General features: G+C 32.9%; 1 protein-coding gene across 2 annotated transcripts in view; it reads left to right on the top strand.

Moving 5' to 3' along the window:
- The window catches only part of LOC129220237 (RNA-binding protein 34-like), a 57,165-nt gene that overhangs the window by 22,813 nt on the left and 19,703 nt on the right, over positions 1 to 14,649 (top strand). For both annotated transcript variants that reach the window (XM_054854601.1, XM_054854602.1), the window contains one exon: positions 11,771 to 11,814. In XM_054854601.1, coding sequence (XP_054710576.1) covers positions 11,771 to 11,814 — 44 coding nt within the window. The remainder of the gene's footprint in view (positions 1 to 11,770; positions 11,815 to 14,649) is intronic.

Genomic DNA, 14,649 nt, shown 5'->3' on the forward strand with positions numbered 1-14,649 from the left:
CTTTCATCATATTTATTAAGTGCAAATGAAACAGGCTTTTTCTATATTGTACACCAGTAGGACAGTGATCCAATCTGCCTGTACACATATCAACTTTTTAAAAGTTAATCTTAGCAGTACAATACATTTTCTAACCTTTAAACTATTATGAAAGGACATGTTTTAATTCCCACATGCTCCAAGATAAATTATTTCATTTCTTACTTGAAAATTTCAATAATGAAACCACGCATTAATGCAACTCTGAACCTCTGAAAACAGAGAAAATTGGATTTGTTCTTATATCTTAAGGCTGCTCTTCAGTGGGGAAGAAAAACGATGTCGCTTGAAAATGGGCATTTTCTTTAAACGAAAGCAGTGTACATCAGTGAAATGATTGACACTTCAACAGCCAATAGAACGAACGGTGACCGATGAAAGTGTGGATCATGTGACCTGTCACATTTTGCAGGGGGACAGACCGGACGCTCCCCCTGCTGTGCAAGTCAAGGGAGGTATAGCTGTCAGCGAAATGAAACCGCAGCTTTTTACAGACCCTTCCAAGGAAATTCTAGTTCTTTCCCTCTTGAGTCTTGACTACATAAGTAAAAGAAAAATAACTCAATGTAAAAGGCGCGAAATTTTACATTGCCGCGCATTTTGCAATCCTACTTGTGATATTAATTTATTTGTATTCGCGCTAAAATTAATTTTGAAACAAAGATTTTTTCCCCCATTAATACGGTTTCAGATCTCATCTAGGAAAAATTAACGAATGAATGAATATTTGCAATAAATAAATTCATAAATTCGTTTTATTTTTAGAAAAATGTTCGTTATTGAAAATTGATGATTTCAAAAAAGGAAGGAAAAAAAAGATAGCCTGCATGACCACACTGAATTTTAACGAAATGAACTCCAAATTCTAACCAAAAAATATTCTTTAAAAATGGATGATAAAACTTAATATATTTGAAAAATCGAGTGCCGAATAAAACTGGGGACTAACTAGTTATCGGTTGGCGAAATTTTTTCGCTTCCTCTGCCTGTTTGCCACTCTCCCCAACCCCATCCAAGTTGCCAGAAAACATTCTTCTTAAAAATGAAACTAGATCCTCTTTGCATAGTTAATACTTGATTGTACAATAAACATTAATGCCACTAATTAGTTACATTAACCTTTATTTGAACTGATAATATTTATATTTTAGTGCTAAATTAAATACTACTTTGTTGGTTAATTATCTGTTTTACAAATGCAGTGGCGAATAGAAAAAAATGTGGCTACTATAATTGCCTTTTCTCACCACTGGTGACCAGAAAATTCCCCTAATCTTTATCTTTGAATCCTTTTCTTTTTGAAAAAATATTTATTTATTTATCTAATTTTATATGTAGATGAGAAGGCTACGATAGCATTTCTCAATGGGTTGTTATGGTGAAAGTTCTTTCAAATTGAGCATAACAACGGCAAAGTCGCGGACGGCTACGGATAAGGATTTCCTGAATTTGAAAAATTAAAGATTTTTCTGTGATCTTTGTTTGTATGCAGGGGTGCTCACCCTGCTCCAAGCTCAAAGGCAAAAATCATTCCTTCCCCCACTCTCAATGTTTGTAAACTATCTTGCGTTGAAATTTTAGAATAAAACTAAACCTAGCACTTTTAGAGTTTCAGATTCCCAGTTACTAAATTCGGCAAAATACATGAGGTATTATATACACTATATGACCAAAAGTATTGGGACACTTTCAAAAATTCACAATTTTACGGATTTCTCGAGAAATAAAAGACCAATTGCTCTCTGCTCTGTAATTTTTTTTCTCATGAAAAGTATACTCCAGACGTCAAATCCAATAACAATTAAGTCTGCTATTCATTTAGGGGACCAGCAACAAATAATCCGTTCTTATCATGAATCACTCTGTAACGGTGGCAGGAAAGTGTTGCCAGTTTGCTAACAATCCCTTACCATTCGTCGCCTATCCTAGAATTATAGAAATTCGGCTCATTAGATCGCTGATAACTTTTTAAAATTTAAAGAAATTGCGGTGGAATTTTTTTCATGGATTGTAGGATGTATCTGAGCTTTGAATTATGAACGTTATAAATTGCTATCTTTCGTGCATGCGCAGTGAAAAATTAATAGCTTTAATTGTTCATATTTCATCAAATTTTCAATATTTTAACTTCAAATTTTATTATTATGTTTCTCTAAAATGCTGTCAAATATTCTAAAAGTTTAGTAACGTTTGACGAAATACTCTGCGTAATATGAGGCGAAAACCGTCAAAATTTTTTTGCATTTTCGGAAGAAATGCTTATATTTCCATGGGTATAAGAGATATTTTCACAAAAATATAAAAATAAGTTTTTGATAGATTTTTAACTCATTTCTGAAAATTATAGCTTATTCCCAGCAATTTGCAATGAAAAATGATCAAAAAACTTTTTTCCTCAATTTGTTGTCGGTCCCCTAAATGAATAGCAGACTTAATTTTTATTGGAAAATGACAACTAGAGTATACATTTTATGCGAAACAAATTATAGAGCAATTGGTCTATTATTTCTCGAGAAATCCCTAAAAATGTGAATTTTTGAAAGTGTCCCAATGCTTTGGTCATATAGTGTATATAGTGCTTCTACTTCAACACATTGAGTTTTTATTAAAATTTCCTAATAAGTCTTGTGAGTGTCTGATCCTCGTTAGTTGTCATAATAAATATTAAGGGTTGTCCTTTTTCTCAGGAGGCACGAAAATATTACCTACATGTATATCTGCCTGAAAAAAAAAAAAAAAAAAAAACTCGAAATACTTAGGTGAAAAAAAATCTCAACGCCTCCCCCTGCCAGATTTTAAAGTTTTTATCGCTCTGCCTCGTTTTCATGCATCTTGCATTTAATGAATCAATAATAAAAAATAAAAAAAGGGCAAGAAACAGATTTGCAGGAAATACATAAAGTTAAAACAAAAATGAAAATGAACAGCTTACATTTAGGAAAGCAATTATAAGTACAAGTAAGAGTTCACAATTTAAAAAGAAAAAAAAAAATCAAGACAAACTTTTTCTTTTTAAGTTCTGTGTTACGCACTTCTGTGCCGAAAAATTATCGTATCGTGTCTTCAGTCACAGAATAAAATGAATGTTCTAATCAAATGATTATCAAGTAACTTTCATTCGTATAGAACAAAAATCTTTTTTGAGATCCCACATTTTCTATTCTATTGACTCCTAATTCCTAATAATATGTAAATACAGCGAGAGAAAGGATTTAGCTTCTTGTTTAGGAGAGGGAACCATTTCTATATTTAATTAACATGATCTTTATCGTAAGCATACTATTTACTCAGAAATACTCCCTATTTTCCCAAGCACTCTGTTTGGGGGCTATGCCTTTTAATTTTCACGAAAATAAAATTTTCAAAATGCACTTTTAGACGAACTCTGGTAGTATTTGGAAGTAAGTAAGAGGTCCTGTGATCTTCCACCAGCAAATTTTTGAACTTGAAACGCCAAAAACACAATTTCAGGTTCTTCAATTATGTTAGGAAACGGGGAGTTCGGAAGCTTTCCCCGGAATTTTTCGAAATAGTCGAAAAACGCAGTCTTAGTGTGATGTTGGGGGGAGGCAAAATTTTCAAAGTGTTATAAACATGATTGTAGGCCATTTTTAGTAACGTTGGGGACATTCAGGTTTTTGAAATCAAAGTTCCAAAAATGCAATTTTAGACGACTTTTTTTTTTATGGTCAAAGAAGGACTTTTCAGAAACTCCCTTCCCGAAATTTTTTGAAATTAAAGCCATAAAAACGAAATTTAAGACGATCTTTAATGATGTTTTTTGAAGGGGGGGGGGGGGTGCTTATGTGACCTGAAAACCTTTATGCCTGTAATTAATTTTTTCTACATTGTATTAAAATGCTGATCTAGCTTCTGAGAATGAAAATAGAAAACAGTGAAAACTTGTAACCTTCATTCTATATTGTTCACATCTTAGTTAGCTTTGTCAGCAACATAAGGCTGAAAACGTCATTAAAACTAATACATACAATGCTCAGTAATTCTACCACGGTGTGTTTTTTTATATTAACCGAATCATATTAAATTGCTAATATGTTTTTCATGATTTTCTATGTATTTAATGAGTATGTTGGTGTAAGGAATGTTTTCCGCAACTGAATAAATGTTTTTGAAAAGTATTTTTATTCTCCAAAAATACAGCTTCCAAATTCTTATAAAATTTAAAAAAAAAAAACTATTTCTATCGTGAAAACTTTCTGAAGACATCAGAAAGCCTTCTGTATTTTTGTTTTCTTGTCAGTCTTGAATGTCGGTATTAGTAATCTGGAAATTTTGTATTTGGATGAAATTTTGCTTTTTAATTTCATCCACATTGATGTTTTTTTCCTGAAATGTAATTTTACCCCCCCCCCCCCCTTTTAAAAGTAAAATCTACTTAAGTTAAACATTGAATGAACACAAACGATTAGTAACCATGGCGACGAAAATTTGACTTCTTAGTAAATATTAAAACAACGAGCTAGAGTTATTCTTGTCATCATGACAATCTGAAAAATCAGAGCAACATCAGCTTTGTTCAAGTAAGGATAATAAGCATTCGCAATTGCTCAAAAGAAAAAAAAAAAGAAACTTATTTTTTTCTGGAAGAATAAATATTGTCCTGAATTTTAGTAGTTTTCCAAAAATGATAGCACTGTTGGAGAAATAATATTTAAGCAACGTACTTCAAAAAATATAAAACATGTTTTTAAATTGTAAATACTATTTGTACAAGCTTGATTCGCTCTGAAAAGTATGGAATAACACAAGTACATGATTGCTTGATTAAAACACTCAAAACCTGCAGTTAATCACAATATCCATATGTTTAAGCTATTTCCAAAACAGCTAATTAAAAATAAGTGTTTTAACTTTTTTTTTTCATTGTTTCTGGCAATAAATAAAAATTTGGGGTAAAACGCAGGAATTATGACACAAAATGTAAGCTAGGAAATAGTCTTTAATAAAAATAAAATTAACCACGGTTCGCATTGCTGCGCTGGAAAATAAAAATTATGCTATTTTGTTTCTCACGTAATGTTTTAAAAACGGTATAATATCGTACATGTCTTAAAAGAAGGAGTAATATTGCGACCCCATAAGAAACGTTTCACGATTCTATTTGGGGTTAAATTATGCATCGTTTTCCTCCTTAGGAATTTTCTAAAGAGAAATACAGTAAAATCCTATTACAACGCATACTAATGCAACGAAATACTTGTTTCAACCAAATAAATTTCCAATCCCGATTCCGAAATTCGATGGATTTTACTGTATATTATGAATTACATGTTCAATGTATATCTACCTTCTAAAGAAATTTGATGAGTCTGGCTCTTAAAGACACAAATTATTTTCAAAAATGTTTGTTGAGCTGTGGAAAGCACTTTATGTGTGTACATTTGTAGTAACATAAAACACATGTAAAACGATGCAAAATACCTAGTATCTGGAATACGATTTAATCTATATATAAAAATATTTTTCTACTGGAAGGGAAAAATGACAACTTTTCGCATTCGAAAGCATTGTAACAATGTTCATTATATTGTTAATAAACAATTTAACTTAGAAATATCCCTTTCAAATCTGTTTCTTTTCAAACCACTAATTTGAAAAAGAGCAGATGTTGCTAATTTAACAGCTAATAGCACGCATCTACATCGATTCACTTTCAAAAGCACTTGATTCTTCAAGAAAGCCTTAGGAAAAGAGGAAAGAAGAAAGGACGTCCAGCGAAGGTCATTGAGGGGGACTAATGAGAGGGTAATAAATCTTACACCCCATTAGTGTTCACCCCTCAAAAAGGGGAGTTAACTTATAGGAGGCGGAGCGAATGCAAAAAGTGAACGTATTTTGTAATTTTTTTCAATAGTTAGAACATGATATTTGTTTAAAAAATGGTCGCATTATTTCAAACAAGATCTCAAAAGAGAGCTGGAAATATTTTGCATGTCAGGGCGTTCTTAAAATTTCGATAGCACGAGTTGCAGATGTTTTACAGAGCGAAATGTCCAACAGTACCTCGTTTTCGAAGAAATTCATTTTTTCTCGAATTTTAAAAAATCGGAGAATTGACACATCAAAAAAGTAAAAACTAAAAGAAACAGACATGGTCTTGAAAAATACTCAGAAAAAAAAACGGATCCGAAAACTTTACAGGAATTTGTAAAACAAGCTCCAACTTTCCCCGTAGGTTAACATTAGATCCGAATCTTTCAGACTCTCAGTGAAGAGCACCCTTAATGTGAGAAATTCCAAAGTACACTGAAGAGTAGATCCTGCTGTCATCTATGATATCCTAAGAAAACTAATTTCTGTTAACAAAATTGAAGCTAAAATTTATGGTGTCCCGAAGTGGGCCATGTCCCAAAGTGCCCCTTCTCCCCTATCATTTAAACATTTATTAAAGTATCCCTTTGCCTACCCCCAAAAGAAGGCAAGGATTTTCAAGCATTAAGAATGACCAACTGCTGGTACACCCGGCTAAAAAAAGGGTGGAGTGGAAAGAGGATTTGAAAAAGCTTTGGTCCACAAATAGTCCAGTCATATTAGACATTAAAATCGCAAACTGCGATGTAGTTCTGAGTTTTTAATGTGTTGTTTGGGCCAGTTAGGGTACTGTAAATCTAAGTTTGCAGTTTTCAAAAACCTGTGCTCGCTGCATAATTTGCAAAAAAATAAAACTGAATTTTTCTGACTTGTTTTAGTTTTTCCTTTTTAACTCCTAAACTATGCAACTTTTGATACTAAATGTGCATACACGATTTAAAGAACATTAAATGTTGAACAATTAAAGCTCAAATGGCGCTCTGTACAACTAATAGTTTAGGAGATATCATACTTCAAAAATTGACCATTTTTTGCAAAAAATGAAAAAATTATGCCACAATCACATTTTAGGTGAAATATCTCCATGAATTCCCACTCTAACAGAAAAAACATGGACATGCTGTTACACTAAATTTAATTGGCTTTCATCTGAGCCCAAAACGAAGTTTGTAGATTCAAATACTTCTTTTACAATCGCAAAACAAACAAATAATCAGAAAGTTCGACTACTGAAGAAATGAGACAAAGCACTTCTCAAGACAACATGAAAACTTCTATTCCAGAAAATGGGGCAAAGATTGATGTAATAAGACTTGAATGTGTATTTATTTAAGTTATCTGTGTTTTCAAAACACGGCAGTTATGGGAAAAAAAAAAAGGCTAATAGTTGACTGCCCTAGGCAGGTGACGCCAACATTCCTTCCCCTACGTATCTATACCTTCACATTGATGAATTTTCGGCCATATTTCGTTTTTCAACTTGAAAGGTAGCTACTAAGATTTATTTTTAACAGAGAATTTTTTTGAAAAAAATACTTCCCATTACAATAAGGGAGATCTTGACAAAAGAAAGAAAACAGATTGATTTCAAAAGGTTGAAACTGCATTTACATGTTAGTTTTATCAATAAAACATATCTTAAAAATGAACTACACCTTATGTATTTGTTTTAAGGGCTTCATTGTTGGGTATGATCGTACTCCCAAACTGAAAAAAGAAGGTAGTGATAGATCAATATTTTTCTTTTTATTATTTTTTTTTCTATTTGTGTCCATTAGAAATTAAAGGATATTTGTGGGAAGTCTCTTCAAACTTCAGATTGCACAAAACTGAACACCTAAGACCACCTCTGCAACAAGAGCATATTCCCATAAACCCCTTCTTTGAGTAACATGAGAGAAATCTGAAAAGGACGGGTGCGGCTGGTTTTTTTTGAAGTTGTGATTGGTGACGAATCAATCTCGAAATTCATGTTGATTTTCGACCAACTCCCCTCTGAGGTACCCTTATCCTCTGACAACCATTTGTTTACTTGGTGGTACCTGTAATACAAAGGGAATAAAGCTACTCTTTTGGATGAAGAGTAACAAAGATGGTTCACATTTGTATTGCATGCTGCTTTGAGGAGCTGGTGGAACTGAATACTGTCTCAGAGTATGGATGGATGCCCCATTTCCATACAGAGCAACCAGCTCCATTTCTACAGCTTCGGGTAAGGCTTCGGAACTCACTTCAGGGAGGAAAGCTATGGTAGCCAGGTCAACCCAACATCGGTTCATTTGAAAAACACTGCACAGTTTTGTTTTTCTTTGCCAGACATGGGGAGATGTGGAATCACATCCACTAACTGCATAAAGAAAGAGTACAAATCTAAGAGCTATTCCATTTTTCCTACAAGTTGATCCACATCCTCTCCATCAACAACCATGATTTGTTTAGATGTTCTTTTTCTGATGGAGGTTCAGATAATGTTTCAATCTGTTTCTCTTGTTTTTTTTTTCCCAATGCCGTCAAGTACAAATGTAGGGAGCAACTCGTTATTAAGGTGTCATTTATTAAAGACTTTGGATAACCATTTCTTTTGAGGCACTCCGTTGATGAGAATTCAAATATGACTATATTGCTCTAGCGCGCAGTCGTTTTTAAATTTTTTTCTGGAGTATCCGACGACAGTACAAAGTCCCAGAGCCATTCCAGTTATAAAATAAAATTTAACACTAACACAATTTCCGAAAAAGCATACAGTTAAATTGGAATATTTTACAACTATGGATTAGATCTTTCAGACTCTCCAGTGGTGTTCAATCAAAATATAGTTAACTCCTGGGGTCAGATTTTGTAGACGAATGTAATACGGAAAAAAAACACGTTTGGCATTTATTTAAAAGAAAAAACAATCTGTAAATTTTCAATTTTGGAACACAGTGTACGTTTTTACTTCATATCTCAAAGTTGTTTCAAGTATTGGTGGATGTAAGGGAGGGGCGATTGAAATTGACTTTTGGAATCTGACGTTTTCTCTTGGAAACTTTACATTGAGCTGCCATTAAGAAAGATATTGCCAGTTTCAGTTAATCAAAGCATTTTACCCCAACAATTAAAAAATCTTGGAATGTGATCAAAATAATTATTGTTTGCTAGTATGCAGCTTACATTTCTAATATTTGACATACTGTCCAGAAAGCAAGATGTCTATTTTTGGATTTCATATTGATCAATATTTAGTTTTTTTCTGAAGAAAATGTTTCAAAATATAGAAAATTATGGAAAACACGCTTTACTGAGATAGTGGGTTTTTTTCAAGTATGCCTGCCCAAAAAAACCGGGTGGGTTTTTTCAGGCTTGGCTCGGTTTGGCAAACCCTGCCTTTGATATGCAAATGCGTTTTTGGAAATTTTTTTAAAAATATGTATCAAAGTTAACACAGCTCTAAATATCTCCCTAATTGATAAATAATTATCTCATCAAAAACACCCTGTTGTAAAAATTTCTCTGCCAAGAAAACCTTTACAGGGGTCTGCCCAGAGGAAATTTGGGCCCGTTAACGGACCCTTCACAAAAATCTGATCAACCAAAACGATCGTTTCACAAAATCCCTACCAACCAAAACGGACCCTTCACAAAATTCTGATAAACAAAAACGGATCTTTCACAAATTGTTTATTGGAAGAGCAAATTTCAAATCAAAATAACACAGCATGTTTGGAACCTTTTTTAAAGTTAAATTAGAGGTATCAACTTGTACAAAATCTGCTATTTTTGCACAAAAAAAAAAAAGTCGCTAGCGATAAATAAGTGCTAAGGCCAAATAAATATGCTTGTTGTTGGTTTCTATGAAAGAAATTAACAGCTGAAAGTCAGTTTGGTTTATAATTTTGCTTGTTTGTTTTATGCAGAGGTGTTGTAGCAAACTTCTCTGAAAAAGTCAGTCGTAAGCACTTTTCTCCCTGCTCATGTTTTAATAAACAATAATATACAGCGAAATGAACTTAGAACTGCAAAGGAGAGTAGGGATGGGGGGGGGGGGGGAATGTGATCTCTTCAGATAGGGTTACCAACTTTAAATTTATTGCCACTTTGCGTCTGGTGGGTTCGATGTTTAACTGTTTATTGTCACTTAGCTTCTGGTGGGGCGATGTTTAATTGTTATTTTGGGAGAAAGTTATATGGGTTTGATTTTTCGATGCTAAAAAGGATAATTAATTTTAAGTAAACTCTTTTATTTATCGTTTTTTTTCTTTAGATGCCTACATTTTGAAAAGTGCAATCTTTTTACATTCGATATGAGAATCACACTTAATTCTTTTTTCAAGCTAACTTCGCTTTATTAGGATGCAAATAAATGAAAAGTATTTTTTTTCGTAACAACACTTATTTTAAGTTTTTAAAGAGGAATTCCATTTTCTTTTATGAGTCAAAAATTTAAATGCTGAATCGATGGTTCAATTTTTATTTATTTATTTATTTTTTGATTAAACTGTATCCAGACATTAATGAAATGTTTATCATAGGACTCTAAAGTGCAATTCTAAAATAATTTTATCAGACACATTTATTTTACAAGTTGTTTTTATACTTTTGATGTTTTCACTTTGAGGATTGCAATATCTTTGCATCCGCTATGGGAATCTGATTTTTCGAATTTTCGATGTTTAGTACGCTTTGTTAAGAGGTAAACAATTTAAATATATTTTATTTTTGTTTTTAAGTTTTAAACGACATTCTGTGCTTTTTAACAATGTCTTGGTTCAAAAAGTTAAATGCTGATCCCCTGCCTGTAGAATGGTAAATAAATATTGATACTTGAGGGGTGCCCATCTCCCAGAGAGCGATGCCACCCACCAATGCTCGAAAAACACTCAAGAATGATATTGTCAACAGAAAAGAGGGAAAATACTTGTTTTCTTGCTTACTCTAAAGCGATATTATCATTAAGTTGGCGTAAAAAGAAGTCATGTGATGCACGCATCAGCTCTTTTTTTTTCATAACTGCTGTGTTTTGCCTACACAGATAACTTAAATAAACACACATTAGAGCCTTATAGCCTTATTATATCAAACTTTGCCCCATTTTCTAGAATAGGATTTTTTTTATTGTCTTGAGAAGTGCTTTGTCTCATTTCTTTAAAAGTCGAATTTTCTGATAATTTGTTTGTTTTACAATTGTAAAAGAACTACTGAATCTACAAACTTCGTTTTGGGCTCAGAAGAAAGCCAATTAAATTTACTGTAACAGCATACCCAGTTCTTTTTTCTTGTAGAATAGGCATTCATGTTGATATTTGACCAAAAATGTGATTAACGCATAATTTTTAAATTTTTTGCAAAAAAAGGCCAATTTTTGAAGTACGATATTTCCTAAACAATTAGTCATACAGAGCGCCCCTTGAGCTTCAATTGTTCAATATTTAATGTATTTTAAATCGTATATTCACATTTATCATCAAAAGTTGCATAGTTTAGGAGTTAGAAAGGAACGACTAAAAGTAGTGCGCAAATTTTGCAGTTTTTCGCGAATTACACAGCCAGCACAGGTTTTTGAAAACTGCAAACTTTTTTACACTACCCTTACTGATTCAAACAACATATTAAAAAATCAGAACTACACTGTGCTTTGCGATTTTAGCCCACCCCCCTTTTTTTTTGTATAATATGACTGGACAAAAAGGGTTGCTAAGTCAGCAAACAAGAGTGTATTCTTGATTTTTAAGAAACTATATAAGGAAAGAAAATATATTTCTCACCCTATCTCCTCTCAGACCAAGCTGAACCTACGACAAAGTTTTCCCTATCAAACATTACATATGATATTCACTAAAATTTTGTTGCTTTTTGCATTTTAATTCTGCGGTACTTTCATTAATGTACTAAAAAAAATAACAATGTCCAATTTTTTTAGATACCGCGAAAAGAAACGATCTCCAAAAAGGTTGCTGGAAAAACGTGAGTATATATTTAAATTATGTTATTGCAATAAGTAGAAACCATATGTTATGATACCATCAAATTCAATTTCAGATCATTGAACTACATGAACATAATTTGACTGCTTTTCCTTTTTAATGTAACAAATTACTAAATGTTGTCTAAATGAATTTTCGCATTTATAGCGTATATTTTTGCAGTGTAAAAGAATTAAATTACCATTTTGCCAATTAGAATTATCTTGTGATTTTTTAAAAATCAGATTCGGTGTAATGAATGAAAAAAACTGTTGTTTTTTGAAACTGATTGAATTGTTAGGACTTAAGAAATTATCAATGCAAACAAAATGGGGACAGGGGGGCAGGGAGTAAGCAAAAGTCATACTCCTGTGAATTGGAATATTATTTCCAGATTATTTTTCAAACCATCTGAATTCTGGAAGCAATGTTTGTTGCATGGGTGCAAGACCTTCTGTCTCAGGACGGACATCCGTCTTGGACAAAATTCCGAGACGGAGGTCGGGACAGAAAAGAAATCGATGACTATCCTTCAGTTTTTCCTGAAAAAAATTGAGTGTTTGAAAAATATGCTTTAATAACTGGACCTTTCCATAAACACGAATTTAAATCAACATTCTCCCGATTTTCCGCCATGGGCTTGTTTTGTTTTGCTACGTGCTTTTGGAAGAGTGGCTTTTGAACTAGCGCAGTTTGACTATTTTAGGTAGCTCTGTTATTTCCAACTCACTGCATTTCAGACAGCGTAGTTGCTTGCTATTCTCGCTAATTTTTCGAATTTACCGCCTTTCGTTTTTGTTTTTCACTTACTATTTTCGATCTTTTTATTTTAATTAACGAATATTGGATAGTGTTCTTCGTTTAAAAAATATATCTACTTCCCTGCAGCTGTTTTTTTATTGCTAATTTTACCACCTGCTATCTTATAAAAGAATTTTTTTCCCATAATCGCCCATACCCTTCCCCCACCTTTCCTTCTTTTCTAGTTTGTTCGCGCTATCTTGAATAGACTTTCCGATCAGAACTGATTTATGTTGCAAAAGTGAAAATCTTTTGTCCCAAGCGATTTTATTGCTGCAATAAAAACGTTTGCGAACGGCAAAAACCTAAAGACGGGGAGCCCCGAACGCTTTTATCCCTATCATCATCCACCATCGCCTAAAATTGCGTTTTTGGAACTTCAATTTCGAAATATTGGTGAAGGAGAGTTTTTGAACTCCATCTCTTCAAATGCATTCAAAAAGCGTGTAAATGTTATGAAAGATGGAGTACAATTTCGTTTTTAAAGCTTCAATTTCAGGAAGAGCCAGCGCCCCCATCCCCACACACAATCTTTCTCCAATATTTTTGAAGATCGCCCAATATTGTGACTTTGGGACTATCAGTTTAAAAAATTTGATGTAAGAGAGTCCCTGAGAGTCCCCTCTTTTCCCTGAACTTAGAATACCATTGCGTTTAAATAGAATACCATTGCATTTTTTGGACTTCAATTTAAAAATATTTCTTGGGGAGAGTTCCAGACCCCCCGTTATTGCCAGTTTTTAGATTTTTGGACTATATCAAAATGTTTAAATATTACAATTTAAACTAGGTCCATGTTGTTAAAAAAGACAAAAACTTAAAATTCAGATTAAACATCACAAATTCCAAAACTGCCATTGTTAAAATTTAAAACACTTATACTCATAAATTTTTCCTTAAGCACACATGTGTGTGTGGGGGGTGGGGAGAGAGGATAAAAATATTTTCCGTCTTGAACACATCACCAAACTTGCACCCATGGTTTGTTGTACTGCATGCTGAAAATATAATCAAAAGTGCTATAAGAAACAATATTTCATAGTTGTTCTTCCAGATCATAAAAAAGATAGTGTGTTTCCCTGATAAAGGAGCACTTTCTCACAAAAATTTAAAAGTAGAAAAGGTGCTTTTATTTATTTTATGTGTTCTACAAGCATATCTTTTTTTTTTTTTTTTCGGTAGTCATTATTTTCTTAAGTGATTATAAACTTCTTTTTTGAATTTTAGAAAAAATACTAAAAACTGAGTACATACATATTTGCATTCAAATCAAATTCAAACCTATGTAGAAAAAGCAATATCTTTGCAGAAATATCAAGTCAGAAATTAAGTTTTAGTTTTTAAGTACTTAATTTTTTTTTATATTAAACCTTTTTATTTATTATTTTATTTCATGGTAAATTCAGGGAATTTTCTTATTTTTCTGCCAATGTTTCCTTTAAACTGTTTTAATGTCCTGTTTCTGCCATCCCTCGGCTTTTGCAATTTTAAAATATCTTTCAAAATACCAAATGACTTTTTAGACGTAGGAAAATGTCTAAAAATCCACTCATTTGAGAAGCATTGCTTCTAATGCGCATAAAGGAGTATATACACCCATTATTTTAAGTTAATGAAAAACTGATTAGCAGACATAAAAAGAAATACTGTGGGGTCCATATTAGATTGTTTCCAGGAGCGTGCACAGAAATTTTGGGGCCTGTCACAAACTACTTTTATGGATCCCCTCCATATTGTTTACCCTTAGGTCCTACATAGATTTCACCCATCTTTGAAAATCTTGGGCCCTTTTCAGGTTTGGGCCCAGGCCAACATGTATCTCTTCTCTCCCCCCCCCCTCTCCCTGTGGAAGTCCCCCTGATTGTTTCTGTAAGATGCCACTACTAAAGAATTAATAATGGAGCGTTCGTTTGAGCAGGGTCGCTGCATTTATGCTAAAATAAAATGAAAAGTTATTTCCAATTTGTTCAGTAAAATGTAGCAAATTTAATGTAGCTCTTGTTTGATTCTAATCTGCTATACCTATTGGACAAGC

The sequence above is a fragment of the Uloborus diversus genome, chromosome 4 (assembly GCF_026930045.1).
Source record: "Uloborus diversus isolate 005 chromosome 4, Udiv.v.3.1, whole genome shotgun sequence".
Classification (NCBI taxonomy): domain Eukaryota; kingdom Metazoa; phylum Arthropoda; class Arachnida; order Araneae; family Uloboridae; genus Uloborus; species Uloborus diversus.